Raw genomic sequence first — 1,129 nt, 5'->3', positions numbered from 1 at the left:
AAAATCTTCTTTCTGCTGCCCTAAAGCATCAGCAACTCATCCATAACCATCAGATGCTATGGTCTAGCACTGGTGTGTACTGGAAAACCAGGGAATGGAGGCCATGCTAGAAAAAAGGGGACCAGGGCAATACTGCTTGGGACTCAGGGCTACTCTTAACTATCCATCATCTCTTTTCAGAGGGGAGAGCCCTGTACCAGGTGCACTACGAGGGCAGTGAAGGCCAGGGCTCAGCTTTCTACGACATGGTGGTTGTGACAACTCCCCTGCACCCCAGCAGGAGCAACTTCACCTTCGAGAACTTTGAGCCGCCCATTGCCAACTTCCCCGGAGCCTTCCAGCCTTCCGTCACCTCCGTGGTGCACGGCTACCTCAACTCCTCCTACTTCGGCTTCCCCGACCCGAAGCTTTTCCCCTTTGCCAGCATCCTCACCACCGACACCCCCGACCTCTTCTTCAACACCATGGACAACATCTGTCCTGTCAACATCTCAGCAGCTTTCCGTCGCAAGCAGCCCCAGGAGGCCGCGGTGTGGCGTGTCTTCTCCCAGCAGCCGCTGGACAAGCAGCAGCTGAAGACCCTCTTCAGGTCCTACTACTCGGTGCAGGTGACAGAGTGGCAGGCGTATCCCCGCTACGATGCCACCAAGTCCCTCCCACCCATCGTGCTCCATGAAAACCTCTTCTACCTCAGCGGTGTGGAGTGGGTGGCCAGCTCCATGGAAATGATAGCAGTGGCGGCCAAAAACGTTGCCCTGCTGGCTTACAACCGCTGGCATCAGGACCTGGAGAAAATCGACCAGAAGGACTTGATGCACAAGGTGAAGACTGAGCTGTGACACCCAGGGGAGGCGGTGGGCCAGGAGCTTCTGCGTGTAGTAACCTGGGGAGTATTTATTGCCTGGGGGACATCAAGGGGTTTGGGGCTGGGGGAGAAGGGACAGGTTGTGACCCAGATAACTTGAACGTGCATCGCCTTCAGGAATACAGTCCCTGCCCATTGTGTCTGTGCCATGTGCCTCAGTTTCCCTGTTCCCCCTCCCCAGGCTCTACTAGAAAGGAGCCTGTGCCTTGTCCTGTGAAAAAGGGTTGCTGTGCTTCTGTTTTTCGGAGGGACCTCAGGGGGCTT

At 56.2% G+C, this 1,129-nt stretch overlaps 1 protein-coding gene across 1 annotated transcript in view; it reads left to right on the top strand.

Annotated features, from left to right (window-relative positions):
- Positions 1-1,003, top strand: part of PCYOX1L (prenylcysteine oxidase 1 like) — a gene marked incomplete at its 5' end in the record, with an annotated part of 2,126 nt that extends 1,123 nt beyond the window's left edge. The window contains one exon of the mRNA XM_009702656.1: positions 181-1,003. Coding sequence (XP_009700958.1) covers positions 181-839 — 659 coding nt within the window. The remainder of the gene's footprint in view (positions 1-180) is intronic.
- Positions 1,004-1,129: the final 126 nt, after the last annotated feature.

This window comes from Cariama cristata, unplaced genomic scaffold, assembly GCF_000690535.1.
Source record: "Cariama cristata isolate BGI_N322 unplaced genomic scaffold, ASM69053v1 scaffold33486, whole genome shotgun sequence".
Classification (NCBI taxonomy): Eukaryota; Metazoa; Chordata; class Aves; order Cariamiformes; family Cariamidae; genus Cariama; species Cariama cristata.
This window is presented reverse-complemented; position numbering and strand designations above follow the sequence as displayed.